The sequence below is a fragment of the Chionomys nivalis genome, chromosome 4 (assembly GCF_950005125.1).
Source record: "Chionomys nivalis chromosome 4, mChiNiv1.1, whole genome shotgun sequence".
Classification (NCBI taxonomy): Eukaryota; Metazoa; Chordata; class Mammalia; order Rodentia; family Cricetidae; genus Chionomys; species Chionomys nivalis.
The window spans coordinates 114,771,166-114,792,900 of NC_080089.1; the positions used below are offsets into that span (position 1 = coordinate 114,771,166).

Sequence of the window (21,735 nt, forward strand, 5' to 3'; positions counted from 1 at the left end):
ACTGTCCCCTTCCATGTGAGAACCACTAAAGCCCCTACCTCTCGGGAACGAAGGAGTCTGTGACTCGGGGAGAAAACAGTTGATTAGCTCTAGATCTCGCACTAACTGAGACCAGGGTGGCATCTGGAGTGTTGGACTCACAGCCTGGATGCCTCTTTCCCTCTGCCTCGTAACCTCTCAGTCAACGTCGGTAAGGTGCCCAGCCACTCTGGATGAATCCACTGAGACAAAGACAGAGGTGTTTGATATGACAAGAAATGACTGGCTTGTTTTAAGTTATTTGTTTAAACTGTGAGGATCTCAGGTTAGGTCAGACCCCGGAAGGAAGCCTCCTTCCTGTATCCTGTGTGCATGCCTGAATAAACCTGCCCTGCCAAATCAGTCAGGACAGCACATTCTGGCGACCCATGCTTTGAACCCATCCTTTCAGGTCAGGCCTGGATTCTGGCTTTTTCCTTCCTGCCTCCCCTTAGGAATCAGAAACTCCCAAGTCAGCATCCTAACTCAGTAACTTGGGGATCAGCTAAGCTCCAAGCCTCAGTTTTCTTGACTCTGTCTTGGGAAGACTGCTTTCTGTTTCCCTGAAGTTGTTGGAAGCTTCAACACCACCAGTGAGGGTCTAGAAGGGAGACTCAGAGGTTAAGAACACTTACTGCTTTTGCAGAGGATCTGAGTTCAATTTCCAGCCCCCACATCAGGTGGCTTACTACGACCTACAACTCCAGCTCGAGGGGACGTGTTGCTCTCTCCTGGCTCCCTCAGGCACTTACACGCAAGGTGCACACACAGACAACTAGGCACGCCTGCATACACATAATTATGCCCTCTATACAGTGAACTTCGGTTATGCTATGATTTATTGCCACCCCTCCTGTACCATCCTCTTTACCCAAAATCCCTGTGAGAGAATTAAGCACTGAGAAAACTCCAAGTGTCCTTTGCCAGACACACAAGTGAGATTTTCCAGTCATTTAATCAGTTGGTGACTATATCTGAGGGTTTGCTAAGGGGTAGGTGGTGTGTGTGCCAGGCACTGGAGACAGAACGAGGGAGGAGGTGGTCACAGCCATACCACCCACCCTGGGGCTGTCTATGGGACAACAAGGATGTTACCAACAAGGAAACTAACAAGGGCTTTGTCTCCACTGAGCCATTCGGAGCAGAGCAGAATGGGGTTAAGGCCTGGGAGCAGAGAGGAGTGAGCTTGCCCAGCGGGAGGACGTGTCCTGGCTCATGAGCGAAAAGCTGCGTGAGGACCAGATGGTGTGGCCTGTTTAAGCCACCAAAGACAGGAGACAAGATTGAGAACAAAGATAGGGTCCATACCACTTACTACCAGTGGCAGCAAAGGAAAGCCATCTGAAGTTCTGTTTGCAGTAGGGAATTATGTGGAATGGTATATATTCTTTATTTTTTAAATATTTATTTATTTATTTTTATTTTATGTGTATGGTGGTTTGAAAGAAAATTTCCCCATAGGGAGTGACACTATTAGGAGGTGTGGCCTTGTTGGAATAGGTGTGGCCTGGTTGGAGGAAGTGTGTCAGTGTGGGGGCGGGCCTTGATGTCGCCTGTGCTCAAGCTATGCCCAATGTAGGATACAGTTCACTTCCTGTGACCTTTGGATCAAGATGTAGAACTCTCAGCTCCTTCTCCAGCACTGTGTCTGCCTGCATGCCACCATGAAAATGATGGACTAAACTCCTGAAATTGTACACCAGCCTGAATTAAGCGTTTATAAGTTGCCATTGTCATGGTGACTCTTCACAGCAATAGAAACCCTAAGACAAGGTGTATGCATGTTTGTATGTAAGTTGCCATACGGGAGCTGGGAATGGGATCCTCCAGAAGAATGACAAGTGCTCTTTAATCTACTCAACAACCTTTCAGGTCCATTTAAGATTTTTGTTGCATTATTTATTTATTGTGTGTGCATATATATGAATAGGCATGCCTATGCCACAGTGTCCCTGCAGAGGTCAGAGGACAACGTGTGGGAATTGGTTCTCCTTTCACCATGTGTGGTCCAGGGATCCAATTCAGGTCTCCAGGCTTGACTGCAAGCTCACCAACTCTGATGCACATGGTTTAAAGTCACAAACTGCGCTGTGGATGCTGGGTTCACAGGAATAAGGGTGAGAATGAGGAGTTGATTAGACAGTCAACACTCTCCCCTGGTACTAGTAACATTGGTAGGGGAGATGGAAGTGAGCAATGTGTGTTAAGGCTAGGGAGTATGTGGTGTGTCCATCCTGACCAACGATGAGTCTAATGCTGTCTTGTGTGGTGTGCCCACATGGTCAGTAGTTAGGAGCGGCCATCATCATGTAAGAGATGACCAAGAAAGAGTGAGCCAAGCCAACAGGGAGCCCCACCCACACTGTGAACCAGCGACTTCCAGCCACCATCACAATTATCAACACTGCTGTTTAAAGGACAGGATCCATTTCCACATAGAAATGTGCTTTGGTTGACTCAGGAGTGGGATGTCTGGGACTCCCCCAGGATCCTTGGTCCCCAAGGAAACCATGGCTGTGGAGGATAATGTTTTAAAGGAGCAAGATGTCCAGCCCACCACAGCCTTTCACTGATCATCAGTTATCTAGAGCCCCATCTGGATAGACACACATGTGCACAAGTATGTACACGCATGTACATGAACTATTACAGATGAGCTGGACTTTCTAAGTAACAGGCAAGAATCAGTCCGGGTGATATATAGCTGACCTTCTCCCTCAGAAGCAACCTGTGTCTGTGGTGGCCTTGGGAGCGCACCGCATTCAGACTTAGTGGTCAGTTAATTGCAGAACTCTTTCCCCTGTGGCCTCGTCTCTATCCAAGCCGCAGATGTGCAGTCAGGAGGAGAATTGAGAGTGAAGGATAGAGCCCCGTGGTAGAGTGCTTGCCCAGTATGTTCAGTACCCTCTATTCAATCCCCAGCCAGAGGCAGGGCAGTCCTCACCTTCTGAGGGTTTCTGCATAGCAACAGACCCTTGTCCCCGTAAAGTCTTGTCCTCCAGGAATAAGCTTTGGGAGGCTGCTCTGGAAGTTATGAGTGTATCCGTGAGGATGGAAGTAACTTCTGTCTAACCAAAACTATAAGCCCCAAGCGCATCTTCCTGCGGACCAGGTTTGTGTGTGCCTCACTCATCCGGTTTCAGCACACTTCCCCATCCATCCTCATGGCATCTTTTGTTGTGCCTGCTTTGCCCTCACGCTGACTCCCTAAACAGTGGGTCTCTTCACTTACGGTCACTGTGCCTTTGTTCAGGAGTCACCATGCTTTTAATTTGTTAAAATGTCATGCATCAGTAAAGAGAGATGGCTCAGTGGTTAAGAACACTGGCTTCTCTTTCATTCCCAGCACCCACATGGCAACTCACAACCATCCAAAGTTCCAATTTCAGAGTACCCAAGGGCACCTAGCATTTAAATAGTGCCAGACATGCATGCAGGCAAAATGCCCATATGCTAACAAATAAATGGATAAAATGTTTAAGTTGCACATCAGTCCTGGTGTGGTCATTTATACCTGTAATCCCAGCCGTTAGGAGACTGACACAGGTGGATTGCTGTGAATTCAAGGCCAGGCTGAACTGTATGTTAAGTTCCAGGCCAGCTTGGGTTATGGAATAGGACTCTGTTTCAAAAGCATAAATACATACCTGTACATATACACACATGCTACACATATATACATATATATGCATGCACAGAGACAAATATAGTTTATAGAGCAGTTTTCATTTTTAATAGCTGGTGCTGCTCTGCTTCATGGTCAGCCGTCATTTAGCTAACCTGTCGTGCTTTCCTTAGACACTGAGGGTAGTTCTGATTCTGTCCGTGGGAGTGATTCTGCAGTCAGCATCTTCCAAGTCTCTTGTTTTAAATTGTGTTTTCTTTAATGTTTGTGTGTATACGTGTGTACATGTGTGCATGTGTGTCTGTGTGGCACGTGTGGAAATCAGAGGACAGCTTTTGGGAGTTCCACCTCCTTCCACCAAGTGAACCCCAGGAACCACACTGAGGTTGTCATGTCTGGGAGCAAGTCTCTTTACCCCCTGGGGCGTCTCCCCAGCCCAACATCTCTGAGCATAGCTTTTTGTCTGGAGTTTGTATTTCCTGCCTTTGATCATGTTTTTAAGGGCAGGATTGGCAGGTCGAATGGTGTGAGCGTATTTAAGACAAGCAGTTACAGAGCCTGTCACACAACCAGGGCGGAAGGGCATTCCAAGGAGTAAAAACAAAGAGCCAGGGACCTCAGGGAGGATGAGACTAGCTAGCTGGGTTGTGAATCGGTGACCTGGGAGGGGCTGGGAAGGAAGGTAACCAGACTGTTACGGCTCCGTGTTCTGAATTAGACACTCAGAGCGAAGCGGAGTCATCGGTAGAGTGAGGTGATGATGAAAGTGACATGTCAGGACCTGCGTTCTTAGAGAACAAATTCAGTGGCAGGAGGACTCTGGGAGGGGCCTGGCACCGTGCCTGTGATGGCGGGGCCTGAACTGGGGCAATATCAGGCATGGAAAAGGGGAAAGGAGAGATGTCTTAGAGAGGCATGGTCTGGGCCACTGGCTCCTGAGCGGTAGAGTTACGGGCCGTGGACAGTGTGCTGTGTACATTGTGGCTGTGGTCAGTGTGTCTCCACATTGTGCCATGTACGTGGTGGGCTGCGCTCAATGTGTCTCCACGTTGTGCTCTGTATGATTTTTCTTTCCTTCTTTGCTCATTCATTTCTTTTTCATTTGTTTGTAATCTATGATGTGGCTTCATAACACACTGCGAGGCGCTCAGATCACTCACAGAATTTATTGCAGTCAGGATAGAAGAGACTGATCTGCCAAAGCTTAGAGCTCACGTCCAAGAGGACCGACAGCACCACTGAGAAAAGACACCAAGTACACATTCCCGGGACGTGACAGGGCATTCTTACAAAATTCACCAGACTAAATTGTAGTGGCTACTCTCATCTCTGTAGCCACAAAACCAGACCTCCAGCATGGCTTTGCCAAGAGGACACAGTTCAGAGTCCCGGACCTTACAGCTAACCCCCTACTGAGTTCACAGCCTGGCTCGGGATCCTTGTCCACCAGAAGGTTTGGCTGACTTTTGCCTGAACCTCTAGGGAGGGATTGAAGCACTCCGTACTCGCAGGTGCAAAGCACCACACTCAGAGAAGTCAAGGACTTTGCCTGAGGTCCCCCGGCTGTTGATCACACCACCCCATCCTCAAAGTGCCTGCTGGGTTTTCTAGGCACTTTTCTCTAGCTTGTTCCCACACTGGAAGGAACATTTCTGTTCTACTGATTTTCCCTTAAGACAAGTTCTGGGTTCAGGTTCTACATGTGAAACCTAAGAACCTGACCGTCGTGTGGATAAATGTCCACACCCGCTCCTACTCCAGCACATATCCCCCAGCCACCTCTCGCTCCAGAAGTAGACACAAGGAACTAAATTGATCAGATGGCTTTCTCTTTGGAAGAAGAGGGTGCAAGTGGCACTTGAATTCTGTAAAACCACAGCCCTTCTGACCCGTGGTACTAGAATTTAGCCAGAGAGTATGGTCGGCGTGAGCTACTGCATGGGAAACGCCCCACTCTCCTGTCAGAGGCCAGAAGAACCCTGTCTTGCTTGTCATTTCTGTGGTGTAATATTCCCATTGCAATCTGACAAAAATGTCATCACAAAGTGTCTTGAGTTGGGAGGAGAAGCACACTTGGCTCTTGAGAGCTGACTTAGGTCAGCTCTAGACACCAATGAACCCCTTCAAAGTTGAGGACTCTGCCTCAGGGCCTGGAGAGATAGCTCAGCAGTTAAGAGAACTTGGGTGCCATTAATCCTTAAAGGACCAACTCAACGCCACTTCCCTAGGTGCAGTCAGTCAGTCGTTCAGTCAGTCTGTCAGTCAGATGGCAACTTTATTTTTTATTTTTTTTTTTATTTTTTATTTTTTCAAGACAGGGTTTCTCTGTAGCTCTGGAGCCTGTCCTGGAACTAGCTCTTGTAGACCAGGCTGGCCTTGAACTCACAGAGACCCACCTGCCTCTGCCTCCCGAGTACTGGGATTAAAGGTGTGTGCCACCACCACCCAGCTACACTTGCTGTTCTTAAAGAGAACCCAGGTTAAATGCCCAGGACCCACATGAGGCAGCTCACAACCTCTTATCACTCCAGCTGAAGGGGTTCCGACATCCTCTCCTAGCCTCTGCAGGCATCTGCATGCATATGGTATACATACACACACAGATGCACACACACCTATAAATAAAAATAAACAAGTGTGCTCCGACGAGATGAGGCCTCCAACCGCATATGATGCAGGTTAGAAATGACAGCACATCTGGAATGAACTTCTTTAACAACTTAGGCACAGCTGTGAGACCCAAGACAGTGGCTTGGCCCTTGCATGGTCCACAGTCGAGCCGGAAAATAGTCTTGAGCGAATGATTCCCTACTAAGTGGCACATTGAGTTGAAACCCCAGAAGGACTCCCTGCTCGAGAACCCCCCTCTCCCCCATCTTCTTTATCTCAGAACCAGCATACGAGGTGGAAGAGTGTCCACCTACTCTCAGAATGTAGCATGGCCCAATGTTTTTTACTATATTCACTGTAATTACTATGTTCGGCTTGTGATACCTGAAATCAGGGTCGCTATCTTTATAGCCCTTCCAAGACGCGGACCTTGTCCTCACAGTATCATGTCTGTGTTGCCTTCTAGGTGGTCTTCGAGGCCCTGCACAATCTGGAGCCCCGCGGCTACGTTGTGGGGTGGATCATCGCCATCAGTTTGCTGGTGGGATTCCTCATCTTCCTGCTGCTGGCGGTGCTGCTGTGGAAGGTGAGTCTGGCCACCACGGGTGCCTACAAACGTCCCAGCCAGGACACCAGGCTGCAGGCCTCCCCAGGGCCAGGGAACCTGGGAAGAGGTTTCCCCTCACAGTAGAGGCACAGAGGGAATCAGCACCCTCTTCAGGCAGAGGATGGAATCTTGCCTCCTCCTGGACCACTTTAGAGGAGAGTTCAATCACCTCACTTTATCTATCCTCAGAAAATTAAAACCATCCCAAATGGTTGCTGCCGTCACTGCTTCAGGAGACCGATCTGGTTCCTATAAGATGTTTTCTCCTGCTTGGGAAGTGACCTCACTGTGGGTGATAGGTTGCCAGCCAGGCTTTCTCTACATTTCAAGGTGACTGCAGCTGGAGACAGTGTTATCTGCGATTTGGCCTGGAGGGGGAAGGAGAGGTCTTAGGTACTGTGGGGCTTTAGGTGGACTCTCATTTAGAGACAAGCAGAGCCTGACCCAGGGGTGAGGAAGCACAAAGCACAGGCAAAGATGCCGGGCTTTCATCCTGCTTTGGGTTACCTTCTGGGCACAAAGTAACCGGTGCTCTTTGGAAAAGCAGTTTTTAAATGCCTGTTACAGAAACAGTTTCTGAGAGTATTTGGGTGGATGTTTAAAATCCAAATAATTATTTGGGATTAGAAAACAATATGTATGTATTGATCAAACAAATAACATTGACAAAGAAAAACGTGTTATGTGGCATCCAGGAGTTACATCTTGGACCTAAGTGTGATGAGCTTGGCCTTGACCTTGTGTTTCTCTGCATGCGTAGATGTGAGCCAGGCTTTCTCATGGGCTCAGCTTATTCGTGGCCGTTTATTAGCTAAGTTATTCAGACAGATACTCAATATATGTCCAGGTGAAGTAGTTCTAAATAGAAAGCCGTGGGTTCAGTCCCTGTGTGTGTGCACGCTCACAGACTCACATGCGTGTCTGTACATATGTCATGGCCTACATGTGTGGGTAGAGGGATGACCTTCGGGCATCAATTCTCCCCTTTTGGCATAGTATACAGTGTTCTGTCTGCACTCCAGAAGAGGGTACCAGAGCTGTGAGCCACCATGTGGTTTCTGGGAATTGAACCCAGAACCTCTGGGAGAACAGCCAGTGCTCTTAACCTCTGAGCTCTCTCTCCAGCCCCCCAGCACCCTCGTTTTTGAGACACCGGCCTAGAGCTCACCAGGTTAGGCTAAGATGGCTGGCCAGTAATCAGTAGGAGTCTGCCTGTGTCTCCCACCCAGCCCTGGGACTGTAAACCATTGCCACCATGCCTTGCTTTTTCACATGGGTTCTGAATATCAGAACTCAGACCTTTATACTCGCCCAAGAGGCACTGTACCAACTGAGACATCTTCTCTGCCCCTGTGGGTTCAGCTCTCAATCTGGAAAAATATACGTATAATAAATACAATTTAGAGTATGTAAACAGTCTAGAAACTCCAGGAAAACTGTGTGTTTGGCATACTTTCCTCAGATTAATGGTCGGCTCCGTTGCTTTAAACTTAACGGTACTTTACTTGGAAGAGTATGTGGGGATGGAAGGAAACATTCGGCGTATCATGCTCGTCTTACATGCCCGCACATGCCAGATACCCTGTGCTGTCTGGCAGCCTGCTGGTCCCTGAGAGCAATACTGTAAGCTTCTCATCACGACAGCACTAACTCTTTAGTCTACAGTCCCCTAGTCTAGAATCAAGGTTGTTCCTGGTTGTGCATATGTTATAACACCACCACAGCGGATGACTTTAGAGTCAGAAAGTTGCACAAATCCTTCACTGTGCCCTTAGAGTGAAACCCTAGGAACGGAGTCATGGAGGGGTGTAGCTCACGTTGTAAACTGTCTTCCTGAAATGCTACCCTGAGTGAGCCCCCTCCCACCGCAGGTTTTGCAGAGTGTGCATTTTCCTGTGTGTTTGCCAACAGCAGACATTTCTTCCCTTTTAATCGTCCTTTGTTTACCCCACACAGCCAGATAGACTCTTAACACTCCCTCCTCTCCAGCTCCAGCGCCTTCCTGCTGAGAGGGCCTCTGGCCTCTGAGTGGAGAACAAGGCTCAGTGTTTGGAATCTGAAAACGCCTGGTTGTAGGGTAGGGGGAAGCATCTGTCTTCGTGTGGGCTTTTGGAATGAGAAGAAAGCACTCTTGCTCCAGACACATGGCCCAGACACAGAGCAGGGGATGTCATGGCCACTCCCATTCCCCCTGCTGGTCTACATGAAGACCCTGTGGCTACCCCACTGAGCTCACACCACCCAAGACACCGTCATCTGTGTCATCTGCTCTCCCCGCCTGCCACCACTTTGTCCCTTTGCTTTTGTCCTGTTTGCTAAGAGAGAGTGTGATGATAGACCTTGTTCCCGGATAAGAGCCACACACACAGGCTGTATTCCATAGCCTCATTTCTGCAGGAGAACGGAAGGACAACCTTGCATATACTGCGCCATGGCTCCTTTATTACTGGAAGGGAAGGGAGAGGACACACATACTCTTCTGCATCAGAAATTTCATTGCATAGAACTTGCCGTCGTCCATCACGGTTATGAATCTGATACCAGGTGGTGAGGCTCCAGGGTGGACTAGGGCATGGTGGGTTATGCCTGCTTGTTATCTCTGTGCCTTCTTGGTACTTAGATCAGAATAAATGCAGGCAAAATGCATGCTGCTGTCTGATCCTCAACAGAGCTCGCTGCTCCTTACTGATCTCCATAGCCTCCTCACACATACACACACACACACACACACACTCAGGCACACATACACATTAAGTTAATTAATTTCGAAAATAAAAGGGGTGTTTGGTGAGATGGCTCAGTCAATAAGTGCTTGCTGCCAAGTCAGGCAGCCCGAGTTCAATCCCCGGGACCTAGAGAGTGGAAGGAGAGACCCAGATCCCACAAGCTGTCCTCTGATCTTCATATGTACACTGTGGCGTGTACATGGGAACACATGTGCAGTAAAAATTAATCATAATTTTAAAAAAAAAGCTTGGTACAGTCTTCATATCAGAGGGTTGTCCAAGTCAGGCATGGCTATAAGACCATCTGACTTCTCACAGAAGAAGTAAGTGGGATGGGAAGACTTTAGGGGGGGGGATGTCTTTTTTGAGGACCGACTGAATAATCAGTCTAGAAAAGGTTGGAAAAACAAGTGAAATGAAGGATTATTTTGAAGACCTACCTTCCCTACAATGTTGGACTATAGACATTTTGTCAACTCTGCTTCCTATAGCCACAACCCAAAAATAATGCATTATGGGTATTGAGTAGCAATTCAATAATGCATCGATGACGCCATGTGGAGAAACCCGCTAAAAACTGGCTGAAGTCCAGTTGGCATCTGCCTTGTCAGACCTCACCAGTTTGGGTTTATCACCATGCTTCATATGTAATCCCCTCCACGCCCTCCAGGGAAGCCGCTGGCTGGCACCAGCCGTCCAGCTGACCAAGAGACATATGTCTAAGAACACTTAGGGGACGGATGGCCAGAGGTCAGGCCCTCTTCCTGTATGGACACATATTGAATTCCCTCTGACTATTTTTTAATTTTGTAAAAGATTTATTTTGTGGGGAGTTGGGGGGGGGGATTTGGTCAGAGGACAACTTACAGGAATGGGTTCTCTTTCCTCCATGTGGGTCCTAAAGATTGAACTCAGGTCATCAGGCTGAGCAGCAAGCTTCTTTACCCACTGAAACACCCCCTGGGAGGCCTGAGTTCCCTTTTTGAGTGCTGCTGGACATTGTTGCCTGTGGGCATCTGTGTCCTACACACATGAGCCAAAAAGGATTGTCCCAAAACTGTGTGGTCTAAACCCAAGTGCTGGTATGATACTAAAACTCTAGAGAGCAGACTCCGCCAGTGCCTCTGTGATCCATCCACACAGGCTTGTGGATCTGTGTGCTCGATGCTCACTGGGTAGCCAGCGCCTCCATTCAGCAAGTAGCACTAGGCTCCTTCTAGGTGGCGTACCCAGGTAACTGGGCAGAAGCAAACAACAGACCTTATACTGCTTTAAAACCCACAGCGAAGGGCACTTTAGTGACAGAGAGGAGCAACAGTACTTGGCCTTGTTCACTGGTCCCTACCTTGTGACATATCTCCTGTGGACTTCCCTTCTATCAGAAGCAGAAACCCCTTGAGGTTCCAAAATGCCTTCTCCAGAGCTAAGTCCTGGTCCCTGTCTTCTGCTCAGCCTCCTCAGCCTCCCCCTCTAGACTCTACCGTTACTGCTCCCCAGAACCTTCCTAAAGGGCCTGCTGATGGCCCAGACTCTCTCACGCTTGGAGGCAAATGGACCTGGCTCCTACACAAAATCCACAGCAGGGCCCCAAGCTAAGCAAAGCGCTGAAATGGATCCTAATCAACCTTCTCAGAGCTGAGCCGTCCGCGGACACTGGGAACCATAATTTAAACTTGATGTGCAAGGAATACAGTAGTCTGCCAAACCACTGTGCAGGAGGAAGACTTTGAAACGTGAAACTCTTTCAAGGGAGAAAAATCCAAAAGCGTCCACTCTCCGTTGCTACAGCTCCTGGCTGGGTTGGAAGACACCCCAGCCTGGTGCCTCTTCCTAGAGGCCCCTTTATGGAAAGGGTGAACTGCTCAGAGGTGCAACAGCATGGGGCTAGCTTGTCTGAGAGACACCTTCAACTCATTAACACCAGCGAAGCAGGGCAAGAGAAAATATGTTCAGGCGTTTGACCTTTGGAAGAAAAATGCCTCCCTCTACTGCTTTCCTGAGTCTGTTCCTGCTTGTTTGCAGTTTTTCAGACACACAGGCCACCCCTTCCGTGAAGGAGCTCATCCACAGCCCCCAGACAAGGACCCTCCGTCTCTCTTCTTTTCTTTCCTGATTGACATGTTTTCAAAACTAGATGATTTGGAACAGAGTGCCATTGTTTTGCAAGGAAGACCCAGTCCTGTCTGGTCAAGTGACAGAGAAACAGGGTGCAGAAAGGGTTTGGCTGCCCCCCACCCCGACAGGAGCTAGTCGGAGGCCTCCATCAGCTGGAATCGTTCCAGGAGCCTTGTATTCTAGGGCTTTCTTAGAGAGCATGGTTTTTATTGGAGAGCATCACTGTGACTCACAACCCAAACTGCTTAGCAGTGGACATCTGTGGGGTGGCACAGGGAACATGTAAGGTTTGGCAGCCACGGCAAAAGGCTCACCACCTTGCCTCCAATGTAGACTGAGAAAACCCATCCCTACTTTTCAAAACAATATACACTCGTGTGCACACATAGACACACAGTCCCAAACCAGCCCCCCTAAAAACTATGTGCCAGTGACGTGTGGTGGGTCTAGTTTATATTTGGAGATAAATATTGGTCTGATACTGTGTCCTCAACATCTTGAGATGGAGACGTGCTATGTAAACAGCCAAGTAACTAAGAGGTCCATAAACACAAGGCCCAGAGCTAGGCCAATGGAAGAGCGTGCCCAAGGTCGTGGGAATGGCTGCCCAAGAAACACCCCAAAGGCCAGTGCACAGAGAAACACCCTCAGAGCCCAGATACCCTGGAGTTGTCTTGCTGTTCTTATCACCCTGAAGTGGACTGGACCAGGACTGGGTACCTCAGAACTGGGTCGGTTCTCATTTCTTCCTCTGGGTTCATTGATTCACCCAGCACTCACCTAACGGGGCAGCTGAGGAGAATGTGCCACTTGGTGGGTTTTCTGGCTGGCTCAGAGACACATCAGGTTAGCCTACAGGAGGGATCTGGGAGCTGCTCTCTGGGGTTACTGTCGGGACCAGAAGGTACTTTGCTGCTCCAGGCCTCCAGCTGAACAAACCTTGAAGCTAGTCATGAAGTCTCCTTGTAGGGCGGTTTCTCCTGCAAATAAATAATTATAAACAAAACATCTGAGCCCTCCTGGAACACAAGCCTTGGAAGATTCCAGAAAGGGTTTCAGATTCAGGATCAACTGATGCCACTGGGTGGAAGTGTGGGGTCGCTACGGGTACAGCATATGCTTGTCATTAATCGTTTCCCAGAAGTCTCAGGGTGGGCTTAGCTGGCGGTCCAAGACTTCCCAGAATTCCTCCCAAATACCCAGGCATGCTAATGAAAGGGGACCTACATGCTAGAATCAGTAGAGGTGATAGTGACTGGTTGGTGCAAGGTACCATACAGTGTGGTGACTATACAAACTGATATTCACATATTCACTCATTTATTCATTCATTCGTGTGTGTGTGTGTGTGTGTTGCTGGGAATAACAGCCATGGCCCTGTGCATACTAGGCAGGTACCATACTACTAAGTCATTCCCCAGGTTCTCCTTTTGTTCTGGTAGCTTTTTCTTCATCTGCCTGAAGAGTCTGAGTTTGTTAGAAGAAGTCACTCTACTGCCATCTGTTGGGAAAGGGTCCTGGCAAGCCTTTCTGTCTATTCTCTGGCAACCCTGAGCTCTGGTGCACAGCCTGTTCTGCCACAGTCAGCCTTCCCCAGCCACAAGAATGTACTGTGCTTTAAGAAATGGTCCTTTGGAGAAGACATACACACCTGGGACAATTCAGCTTCCCCTGCACATAATTGCTCATCAGCCTCCCGTGCTCAAAGGTTGACTATTGGGGTCAGAACTCTGAGACCCTGGTGGGGAGAATGGACCTTACAAGGCTGTTTCTGCATGAAGAAGAGAGCTTGCTCTGGGTGTCTGCAGGAGACAACAGCACCCTTACTTTGTTGGTGGCAAGAATGACTTCCATAATGATCTGAGCATGTGAGCATTGCCATTGCATTAGCTGCTCCAAATCCTTCCACCACATCTTAGCACGGACATGAGAAGTGAGCCATCTTGTCTCCTTCTTAGAACAAACAGGAACCCTAGTTCTGGAGCCCTGGAGGTGGCTCAGTGGTTAAGAGCACTTGCTCTTACGGAGAATTCAAGCTCAGTTCTGAACAACTGAGTTAGGGTGGCTTCCAACTGTCTATAACTGCAGCTCCGAGTATCTGATGCCCTCTTCTGGCCTCTGCAGGCACCTGCACTGATGTGCACACACACACACACACACACACACACACAGAGTGACCCAAGAGTGGAATGTCACAAGTCTCCTTGATTGGTGCCACGGTCACCTGGGATTACCGATGGAATCATTACAACATCAACAGCCCCAAGTGTAGGCTAAAGATACTTTCTTGTTCTAGCCATGTTTATCTTCATGATTGAGTTTTTCTAGTTTCATTTCTGTTGTTCTGATAAAAGAACTAACCCACCCCCAAATAAACAACTTCGGGAGAAACGGTTCATTTTAGCTCCCAATTCCAGGTTATGATCTGTATTGCAGGGAGGTCAGAGCTGCAGGAATCTGAACCAGCCAGTCACATAGCATCCGTAGTCAAATGCAGAGAAAGGAATGTGTACACGTGTGCTCAGCTCACTCTCTGTACTTACCCAGTCCAGGATCTCATGCCTAGGGAATGGCTCTGCCCACAGAGGGTTGGGCCTTCCCATATCCATTAACAGTGAAAAGAAACCCTCATATGATGGAGAAAGGTCATTGGTTAATTAATAAAGAAACTGCTTGGCCCTGATAGGTTAGAACATAGGTGGGTGGAGTAGACAGAACAGAATGCTGGGAGGAAGAGGAAGTGAGGTAAGACGCCTCAGACAGACGCCATGCCTCTGCTCTCTGAGGCAGATGCAGTGAAGCTCTGACCCAGGATGGACGTAGGCTAGAATCTTCCTGGTAAGTGCACCTCATGGTGCTACATACATTAATAGAAATGGGCCAAGCAATGTTTATATGAATACAGTTTGTGTGTTGTTATTTTGGGGCATAAGCTAGCCGGTGGCCAGGAGTCAGGCGGCAGGAATGCAGCCCATAGCTCCTACTACAAAAAGGTGGCCAGGAGCCGGGCGGCAGGAACGCTGCCCGCAGCTCCCTTCAACACTCACAAGCCATCCTAACCCAGACAGTCTCAGTGACTCTCTTCTCAGGTGATTGCAGGTTGAATTGAGTTGACACACTGAGCCATAACAGATTTTCTCAGACTCTTGCAAGTTCCTCCCCTGCCATTCAAACTGCACAGCCATGGGGGACCTGCTGGAGTCTAGTAACAGGTTTCTTTACAATGTGGGGGAGGCAGCTCTCATCTGTGCAAGGCCAGTGGAGCCCCCTTCAGTGGAGAAGATGGGGTGGTGTCACAAGAGAGTCCCTGATATCCACCTGCTTCTCTGCCTTGCAGGAGCTCATGACCACCCACAACTCTCATTCCAGGAAATCCAGGCCCTCTCTTGGCCTGACCTGTTCAGGCACAGTGTGCACCTGGTGCACATGCATGTGCATGGGCAAAACACTGATGTGCATAAAAATAAACATTTTTTAAAAAGAAGGGTCTCTGCACACCGATCGATTTCACCACTATCACTGCCCATAAGGCATGCCCAGAGGCCCCTCTCCCCGACGGTAGATACTGTCAGGTTGAACATTGCTTTAACTACCACAGGTGGCAAACAGTTGCTTAGACACAGGATAGCAGCAATGGTAACAGCTATGTGAGATAAGCCAGATATTTATCTTACCAAGTGCGAAAAGCCACAGACCAAATGCAACTTCAGGGCAGAGGCAGAAGAGGAAAGCCAGAGAAAACTGCCACCCCGAATCAGGATGCAGAGCCAAGGGGAAATCTATGCCGTTGACTCCAGCATGGGTATCATGAATGCTACAGATATGAGAGAAAGTTCTAGAGGCCAGCAACGCGAAATGAGACCCCGCTCCCCAGATGCTTGAAAAAGTTATCTGTGTGAGAGTACTGTTTGTCAGATGGGTCCACAGGGGGATGACGTCTCTCGGGACATTAAGAGGTTCGTGTACGGTTTTAGGATATAACTTAGATGGTGAAGTGCTTGCCACATACACACAAGGACCTGTGTCCTTCCTCAGCACCTGTATTAGCCAGGCATGGTAGCCTATGCCTGTAATCCCAGTGCTGGGGAGGTAGAGACAGTCAGATTCCCAGAGCTTACTGGCCAGGCTGGCCTGCTCAGAGTGGTCCAAGCCACTGAGAGACTTGTTTCAAAAATCAAAGTGGACAGCTCCTGCCTGACTCTGACCTCCACACACAAAACACATAATACATAGAAAATGTGTATAAACATTTTTATACACTTATACATGTACACAAACACAAATTTACACACACATAAAGACACATGTACATAAACACTATACATATAAACTCATATACACATAAGCACTATACACATAAACAAACACATATATACATACACATAAACAAACATACGTACATGAACATAAACAAACATATATGCCTAAGTACATACACATCATCACATATGCATATAAACGTACACATAAACGCATATATACATATCCATGTGTACACATTTGCACAAACATATAAACACACACATATATAAACATATGCACATAAACAGATATACACATATGCAAGATACATGTAAGCATGCACATAACACATGTATACACAAATGTGTAAATGTGTATATACATAAACACATATGCAGGAGAGAAAACGGTCAGTAAGCTCTAGAAATGCTGGCTCTCCCCGTCAGAGGTCAATCCCTAGAAGATTGCAGATTTTCCCAGACTTGATTGACCATGACATATTCACCATTTTCTTCACTCAAAAGAAACTTTGAAAAACACCCAGTAACTAGTGTTTCCCGGTATGAGGAACACTTTTCCAAAAATCGGTGCAATGAACATCTTGCTGGGAGACAGACCAGAAAGTCAATGTGGTTTGAAAAGTGTATCCAGGTAACCCTTTGCTTGCCGGTATGTTTTCTAAAAACAGTCTCACCCGAGACATTCTCCGGGCTTCCCCAGGCTTGGGGATAGCTAGGTCCCTCCCACCTCCTCATAGCTCGGGCTGCCTGAGATACAGAGCCAGTCCTAACCCAGAGCTCTTCCACTGTCTTTCAGATGGGCTTCTTCCGCAGAAGGTACAAAGAGATAATCGAAGCTGAGAAGAACCGGAAAGAGAATGAAGATGGTTGGGACTGGGTGCAGAAAAACCAGTGACCTGCCGTACCAGTCATGTGATGCCCTCATGCTCCCATCGCCAGCCTGTGGTCCCTGATCTTTGTATCTTCCATATTTGGAAGAAAGAAATCTTCTCCAGATTTTTCGGAGGCCCCACTGATGCTGTTCTCTTCCTCATCCTGTCAAGCCCGGTGCCGACCTGAGATGGCCAACTCCAGCCAGGTCACATGACTGGGGCCACCATGACCTCCCTTTACAAACAAACTCAGAGCTTGGGAAAGACAAGCTACAGAGCAAAGCAATATTTATGGATGCAACATTGCGTGGTCAACCCTCAGGGGAAACTGTTACCTAAAAGTATTTTTTATAAATGTAAGCCTTTTATATTGATCGTGTCTTTATATTTGTATCGATGTTTTATTATTTCTATTAAATAGTTCTATAATTCACTCAAGCACTGAAACCTTGGAAATACATGTACCTGCATACAAATTTTAAAAGAGAAAGAACTTATTGTACTTTGGAACTTGCTGTTTAAAACCTGCAGATAAAATAAACTAAAGAAACCTCATGAAGTGAATCCACCAAGCTGGGAGTACTGCAGAAGCACCGTGGATGTGGCAAGACCACCTAAGACATTTCCCATTGCTGTCACCTGGAGCTGAGGTCAGAGCCTTGAAGAAGTATCCGTACTTTCTCTTACGGACCTCTCACTGGGAGATTCCCAACAGGAGCTGAGATGAAAAGCCTGTTTTCCTCACTGCAGAAGCTCTACACCCCTCTGACACATGCAGCGGGCACTTCACCCTCTTCCCTCTGGAGTCAGCAAGCGCTGGATAGACAACTGGTCAACCTCAGAATAGCATCTCATCCCAGGACTGAAGCTGTGCTCTCTCAGCAAAGACCTGTGTCTCTGTGTGTAAGGTGCTGCCGTGTGATGTCATTTCAGTTCAAGGATCTCCATTTCCTCTATCATTCTTGCTGTCCCCAAATGGTAGCGCTGCAGATTCCTTCCCAGAGAGGATAGCCCCACTTGATTTGTGTTATATCTTAGGTGGAATTCTCAAACCTGGAATAAGGACTTGGGTGCAAGTAAGTTATTGAGAAAGTCTTCCCAGAAGTTAGCAGTGAGGAAATAGAGAATACAGGAAAGTAGGGGAAGCCAAGCAACAATGTCCCTTTAGGGGACAACCCACAGCCTGGCTTCAGCCCAATTGGATGGTCAGCAAGTCAGGCACAAGTGTGTCCTGACCAGATGTCAGGAAGCTGGACTTTTGTGGTCACACACCTGCAGGGAATGTAAACTTTCTGCCTTTGGTTCTTGCTGACAAGATGACTCTGTCCTCTAAAGGACAGCTTCAGGGACACCCTCAACAAGGGAGACCCAGAAATCATAAAAAGAACTATGAGCCAAGAGCTTTGGTGTTCCCGTCTCCCAAACAAGTGAACGCAATCTTCAGCTTTAAAAAACCCAAAAAGCCATAAGTCAAAGCTGGTCCTAGAAGTCAAATGTTGCATCTGACCCTGGAATGGAGACAGGGGCCACAGCAAGGCTGGGGCAGCTCAGAAACTAGTACACAGCCAGTTCATAAGTCTTGTCAAAAGAAATAAGGAAAGAAGCCTTGGCTTTACCAGCCATGTACAGCCTGGACTGTGGGTCGGGCACTGTGCTGGGTGCTGGTGATCCCCAGAGAACACAGTCTCGGGGTAGTAAGCCATCCATCCTGCAGTAGGTGTAGAGTGTGGATTCTCCATGAACCCCACTTGCAGCTGTCCTGTGATGATGATGTGCGCATCATGTCATGGTTTCCTTTAATAAATGATTCGATATTCTTAGATGGTGAGGCCACTGCAGTGCCAGCTGCAGTTTTAGCCAAACTCATTGGTCCCCACTGCCTGCTTCCTGCAGAGGGCATGGCTTCATGGGGTCAGTGGAGAATGGCGACTCATGTGCACAGTTCTGCTTGCCACACCTGAGAAGTGTGGACAGGGAGGAAGGGCAGACTCGGGTGAAATATGGCCGCTTATGCCCCATCATGAACGATAAGCCCTCATGAGTAGCCATGTGTCAATAAGTCAGTACAGCTCCATGAGGCAGATTTTAAAAAAACCACATGGTAGCCTCAGAAGCAAATCCTAGCGGCGCTGTAGGAAGCATCTTTGCCTGTCTGATAATGCTGAGTGCCAGGAGGCGGGAGAGCGTGGGATGTGGCTGCTCAGCACACGGGCAGAGAAGGGGGTGGAGCATGGTCTCAGAGTCCTCTCACTGAATAGCTCAGCATCTTCATGCCAGCCTTCCTCAGGCTATCAGGGGAAGTGGGCAAGTGTGTTGATATGTCTGTGTTACCTCTCTTGAGAACGTTCTTTTAAAACCCCACTGTGTAGCCCATTGTACCCTTTTGCCTCTGAATTCACCGTGGAAGCCCTGCAGACAGTCTCTTGGGCACTATCATTTATCTGCTTCCGTGGTTTCGTTGTGTCTTTCATGGTTTAACCAGCTCTCTGGACTGGACTGAGTGCTCTTTTGGTTTTTTGTTTGTTTGTTTTTGCTTTTTTGTTTATATGAAAAAGGACCCTTGTGAAGAATTGACTAAAGCAATGCCTCTTTAAAAAACAAAGTGGCCCCCTTCTTCCGAGTTTCCATAGGACTCAGGAACGTCTGGAGCATCCCCAAGAGGCTATGCAGTTTAGAAGCACAGGAACACTAGCGAGAGGGAGCTGAGTGCCTAGCTTTGTGCTGACTGACCAATGCATGCCTTGTGTTTCTGGCACTGCGGTCGCAGGCAGTGCTTTGGGGAAGCATCCCAGTGCCCAGAGGCTTGGCAGCTGCGTGAAGCCCCCCGCACCAACTTTCTTGGCCAAAGCCAAAGAGCATGATATCTCAACAAACAGCAGCCATGTTTGTGGGACACCCCAGTGACCTGTGATGCTGTTGAGCCCCAGTCAGGTTGGTGTGGAATGGTATTCACATTTACCTAAGGTTAAGGTAACGTTATACCTGATTGCCTGGGAAATGTACACCTAGGAGAGGTGTGCCCAATTTCAACTTCCTGAAATTTTGAGGCGCTACAGAACATTGTCATTTGAGGGATGGACAGTTCAGAAACACAGTGTTTGCCTGACATACGTGAAACACTGGGAGTGCTATCCCTTTAGCAAACACAAGGCAGAAACCGAGTATCGTTTCTCAGTTCCTCGAGGACATGAAATTTTAATAGATGGGGGTTTTGATGCACAGCAGAGAGTATTTTCTGGGATAATGGCTGAAGGGAGGCTGCAGAGTCAATGGGGCTAAAGCAGCCTTCTAGACGGACTTCTGAGTCTTCCGCCCCCCAAGGGGAACATGGAGTAAATCTCCCGACGTGGTGCGGTGCTCTCCACGGCACCCTGGTCTGGATTCGCTTCTGTTCAGTTTGCATTGTTTGAGGTGCACGGTGTGATTGGCAGTGTGAGTTTATGCTTTCTGAGTGGTTTGTTGCAGGACAGGCACCTCCCCTGCTCCCCCCGCCCCCTCCCGCACGTCCACAGCTTTACTGAGGTATCCACACAACGCACACTACCCAAGAGGATTTGGGATGGGAGGGCTGTCCCTCCTCACTGTGTCCGTGTGTACTCCCGTCTCTGCAGTCACTTCTAATTCACTTGCACTGTTTGGGAAATGCCAGGTTTACAAAAATATGTGTTTGGAATTAAAAAAAAAATGGCTTCAAACGATCCCGGCGTTTTGGACTGTAATTCATTTGCTGCTAAGAGCTTTGTGAGGCTCTGAAGAGGGAACTGCAGCACAGTGTGAGGCTAGCATTAAAGAGCACACCAAGGGCTGCCTGCGCTCACAGGAGCATCCCACACGACGGGGCTGACCCTGTCCTCGGACGCGTAATCTGGACACCACATTCTCTGCGCATTGGTTTCCTGCCTAGGGATGTGCCTGGTGTCATCTGTCCAGGGAGAAATATCCGTCGATGAAATGGGTGGGTTTCTCATCACAAGCCAACCTCCTGCACATGCATCTGTAAATCACTGAGCATTTGCCCAGGCTAGCCTAAGACCTGCTGTGTACCCGAGGATGGCCAAACTGGTAATCCTCCTACCTCTGTCTCTGAAGTACTAGGGTTACAGATGTGTGCTCCCACATCTGGTTTATTTGGCAGCGGTAGGAATCAGACTCACTCTAAGCAAGTGCCCCGCCCACTGCACTAGCATGCCCAGCCCCTCTGGAAGCTTCCCCCTGGCTCTCTCACTCATCTCCAGACGCTGCTGTGTTTTCTTAGATCTTAAATATACATTTTCTAGCTGAATCCTCATTCTTATCCCAAATACTGTTCATTTGTAGATTTTTTTTTCCTTATTTTCCCTCGATATTGCCAATAAAGATCTGCCTAATAGGTCACTCATTTTCAAGAATAAAGCCTCTGGCTGATAGAACCTGCTGGGTTTTGCTTTCTGATTCATCAATTACAGCTTCCACATGTATGAAAATGTCCTCTCGGGGCTTCGTTGTTAAATTCACATGTGGCCTGCAGAGCCAGCTGGGTCGTTAAGCTCCCTGGCTGCTCTCTTTCCCTCTCGCGATTCTCATTCACGGGCGCGCGTATTCTTCACATAGCTCATTGGTTGTTTATTTACTGTTGGCCGGTGCTTGGCGACTTTCCTCAGAAAGTTCTTGGTGCCGAGAGTATTTGCCTTCACCTCTGCTGAGCTCCCATCAGGGGTCAGGCTTTGGGATTTGATGGACCACCCATAGAATACGCACAGCAAATTCACTCCGAGGCCAGCCCGTGGCTTCCTCCACCGGGTGGGATTCCATCAGCGCCCTTTGCATTACCTTGTGCTCTGCTCAACACCCTGGCAGCTTTCCGTGTAAAGTCTCTCAGGCCTCGAGAGTACTGGCCCGCAGGGGCAGCATTCCTGCTTCT

At 48.3% G+C, this 21,735-nt stretch overlaps 1 protein-coding gene across 1 annotated transcript in view; it reads left to right on the top strand.

Moving 5' to 3' along the window:
* Positions 1 to 21,126, top strand: part of Itga9 (integrin subunit alpha 9) — a 306,519-nt gene extending 285,393 nt beyond the window's left edge. Inside the window, exons 27-28 of the mRNA XM_057767071.1 lie at positions 6,720 to 6,839; positions 16,760 to 21,126. Coding sequence (XP_057623054.1) covers positions 6,720 to 6,839; positions 16,760 to 16,858 — 219 coding nt within the window. The 3' untranslated portion in view covers positions 16,859 to 21,126. The remainder of the gene's footprint in view (positions 1 to 6,719; positions 6,840 to 16,759) is intronic.
* Positions 21,127 to 21,735: the final 609 nt, after the last annotated feature.